Source organism: Musa acuminata, chromosome BXJ1-8 (assembly GCF_036884655.1).
Source record: "Musa acuminata AAA Group cultivar baxijiao chromosome BXJ1-8, Cavendish_Baxijiao_AAA, whole genome shotgun sequence".
In the NCBI taxonomy this organism is placed as follows: Eukaryota; Viridiplantae; Streptophyta; class Magnoliopsida; order Zingiberales; family Musaceae; genus Musa; species Musa acuminata.
In genome coordinates this window covers 47983245-47986802 of record NC_088334.1, presented here as the reverse complement: position 1 = coordinate 47986802, position 3558 = coordinate 47983245, and the positions used below count along the sequence as shown (strand labels likewise).

Sequence of the window (3558 nt, the reverse complement as noted above, 5' to 3'; positions counted from 1 at the left end):
TTATTGCATATGTTTCCCTGTGCGCTGGAACTCAGAACACTGGACCCATTTATCACAGTAGTTGTTCAGCTGCCAAGGAACAGCTTAGCACCACAGGCGTTGACCAATTTCAGGGCTCTTTTTGAACCACTGTGAAAGATAACTCATTGGCTAAGTTAAAGTGATGATTAGATCATAGCTGCAAAGACGCCAACAAAATAGACTTCTAAACATATTTATGATATGCTTAATTTGGCAAGGCAAACATGTAATAAGGCATGTATTTCATAATCTTTCACAATATTTTTTAATTAAATAAATCTGTGAAGAATAATACGTTGGCAAAGTCAATTTAATTCCTATAAAAACTCATTTTAGTCAAAAGTAAGGATCAGATCGTCGCTGCAGAAACACTGACAACATAGACTTCCAAACATATTTACATAAGGCTTAATTCGGTAAAGTGAACATGTAATGAGGTGATTCTTGATGATTTTGCACATTATTTTACTTCAAAAAAAAGTGTGTAATCAAATTACCATCGGCTACTTGAACCTCTCTGAGCATGAAACGACCGTTGCTTAAAATCTCTCCCTCCTGCAAAAACCAATGTTTTGCTGAATCAGAAAGCTAGAGTCTGAAATCCACTCAGATGCCCGGCATTTCGGCATCAGATAGAATGAATGGACAACTAAATTGAACGAGATATAACAAGACATCACAATCGTAAACTAACGACGAACATCCTCATCCTCTGAAGGCCCACAGGCTCCGAAAGAGAAGAAGACGGATGCCGCAGAGGAGGAGAAGGGGAGATGGCGGGGAAGGGTGAAGACTGCAACTGTGAGGGGAGCAGCGGCGGGGGCGTAGGGCTCTGGGCGATGGGGCTCCTTAGGGTTTCGCAATCCATGCCATCATGGCGATCGAGTAGGGCCGAGACTTTAGTCTCAAATGCTGGGTTGGGCGGGGTATCCCCGTCACCTCCATCGGCATCGTCAGCGACGGAATCCACCAAACCCACTGCCACGACCACCTTCCGCCCCTCTACCTCTTCCTCGTCGTTGTACACGGAGAGCATATCGATGCCTCCACTGCCCGACGCCATATTCGCGTTCCGGAGAAGGGTCGTGAGATTTCGATCTGACCCAAATCTACGAGCGAGGGAAGAATACAAAGTCCCGTAACGGGTCGGGTGGAGTCGAGTCGAGTTGGGCCGAGATCCGTTTATCAGACGTGTCAACGGGACACACCTTGATCCAGTCCAGTTATTTATCGGACTGATACAACCCGATCCGTTTAAATCGAATCCACATAGGTACTGCGTTCGTGAATTGGCAGTGAACGGTAATCAGACATCCAAAAATACCTTTTTCTATAATAAAATAAAGTGTTGATTAATAGAAATATGTGATTCCATAATTGATATTAACTTATCCAAAAAAGTACATCAATATATATATATATATATAATTTGGCAGAATTATATGGATATTTAATGCCATAAGGAGAAGTTTTCGAAGATAAATAAAAGAAACACCCACATGAATTAATGCCTACAACTATTCGAACATGCATGAAGGCAAGCGTGATTAACACGCCGCATATATCGCAGGGCACGCAAAGCAGCACATGACGACTTCATGAAACCACTCGATCATTGATGCTTTACACGAGCCGACGATGGCGGTAGCCGTGGTGGAAGCACCGATGGCGGCGGCGGCGGTGGCGGCGGCGACTGATCCCCCATTTGCCATTCCCACACGATGTCCTTCAGCGAAGGTTTCAGACCCTGGTCGTAGAATCGCTGGTACTCCAGCGTGTCGCCGGCCGACTTCTTCACCTCCACCACGTACAGAGCCGGCGTCACCTCGAAGATCTCTGCCTCCACCGCCAGCTGCCCCTTCCTCCCCTCGTGGCTGCCCTCCAGCTTCACTACCCCGTCCTTCTTCTCCACCCGGAACCTCTCCGTCCTCGCGATCTCCTCCAGCTTCGACACGATCGCCTCGGTGGGCTTCTGCGTCGCGAATCGGGCCTCCGCCCTCCGGCCCTTCTCCTCCTCGAATAGCCCCGAGAGGTCGAACGAAGACGACCGCGAGATTATGTCGAACGCGTTCAAGCTAGCAGGCCTGATCGATGACGACGAGGACGTCGCTTGCTTCTTCTCCTCTTCCTCGTCGGCATCGCTGGCGAATGCCTCCCGCACGTCCCGCAGGCTTTCGTCTCGCTTCATTCGCAGCTGGTGATTCACTGCTCTGTATCCTTTGCGAAACCAGGGGTTGTCGATCAGCTTGCAGATGGTGATCCTGGTGGTGGGGTTGGGGTCGAGCAACCGGGCGAGCAGCTTCTTCACCTCCGACGGGAACCAGTAGGGGCACTTGAACTCTCCTCGGCTGGTCTTGCGGTACATCTCGATGATGTTGGAGTCGTGGAACGGGAGATAGCCGGCCAACAGCACGAAGAGGATGACGCCGCAGGACCAGATGTCGGCCTTGGACCCGTCGTAGCCCTTCTTGGTGATGACCTCCGGCGCGACGTAGGCGGGAGTGCCGCACGTGGTGTGGAGGAGCCCGTCCTGCCTCCTCGACGCGCCCAGCGCGCTCAGCCCGAAGTCGGACACCTTGAGATCGCCCTTCTCGTCCAGCAGGAGGTTCTCGGGCTTCAAGTCGCGGTGGTAGACACCGCGGCTGTGGCAGAAGTCGACGGCCGCGATCAGCTGCTGGAAGTACTTCCGGGCCACGTCTTCCTTGAGCCGGCCCTTGGCCACCTTGTTGAACAGCTCGCCGCCACGCACGTACTCCATGGCGAAGTAGATCTTGGTCCTGGTGGCCATCACCTCGTAGAGCTGGACGATGTTAGGGTGGTGGACCAGCCGCATGACGGAGATCTCGCGCTTGATCTGGTCGATCATGCCGACGCGGAGGATCTTCTCCTTGTCGATGATCTTGATGGCGACGGCGAGCCCGGTGGCGACGTTGCGCGCATGGTAGACCTTCGCGAACGTCCCCTGCCCCAGCAGGCGTCCGAGCTCGTACCGTTGCAAGAGGACGGTGCCCCTCTTCTCCATCACCGAAGAAGAAGAAGCCGAAGAAGAAGAAGAAGAAGAAGTCGACATTCAACAAGTGGAAGATGGACAGGGCGCAGCTGCATGCGAGGGAATTGTGGCGGCCGGAGAGGCCACAAACACCAAGGCCTTTTGGGGCAAGGATACGGGGACTACTTCCTCGGAAGAAGGGAGGGGTGGTGGTGGTGGTGGTGGATCCTCAACGAACGAGAGGTTGGAATTGATGGGGGACACATGAGATGGCTAAATACGGTGAGGGTGGAACGCTATTCTTTGGGAGTGCGATCTGTCACGTTGCATCAAACTCCCTACTGAATGAACTACATGAGTGGTTGAAGGAAGTAAGAAGGATAACGGAAGACGATGTTGGCCAAGTCAGAGATTACTGTTAAGACACTAAAATGCCTATCTTTATGTCTCTAATCGATGACTTTTGTTACAACCAATCCGTTCCATAAGCATTTATATCCGAACCACTTAAATTGGATTTGCATAAATAATGGATGTAATTACACAAA

The 3558-nt window shown here is 51.2% G+C and overlaps 2 protein-coding genes across 2 annotated transcripts; both read right to left on the bottom strand.

Moving 5' to 3' along the window:
- LOC135588386 (uncharacterized) lies at positions 1-1100 on the bottom strand. The gene is made up of 3 exons (XM_065080484.1): positions 723-1100; positions 519-576; positions 1-129 (listed from the first exon to the last, which is right to left on the bottom strand). Exons 1-2 carry the CDS (start codon positions 1082-1084, stop codon positions 561-563), a joined length of 378 nt encoding a protein of 125 aa, XP_064936556.1. The 5' UTR covers positions 1085-1100; the 3' UTR covers positions 1-129; positions 519-560.
- Positions 1101-1476: 376 nt separating this feature from the next.
- LOC108953571 (CBL-interacting protein kinase 5-like) lies at positions 1477-3238 on the bottom strand. The gene has a single exon (XM_018830105.2). It carries the CDS (start codon positions 3089-3091, stop codon positions 1634-1636), a length of 1458 nt encoding a protein of 485 aa, XP_018685650.2. The 5' UTR covers positions 3092-3238; the 3' UTR covers positions 1477-1633.
- Positions 3239-3558: the final 320 nt, after the last annotated feature.

Bases quoted from the DNA above. Each gene is read 5' to 3' on its own strand.
- LOC135588386 (XM_065080484.1), bottom strand. From the start codon at position 1,084: ATGGCGTCGGGCAGTGGAGGCATCGATATGCTCTCCGTGTACAACGAC.
- LOC108953571 (XM_018830105.2), bottom strand. From the start codon at position 3,091: ATGTCGACTTCTTCTTCTTCTTCTTCTTCGGCTTCTTCTTCTTCGGTG.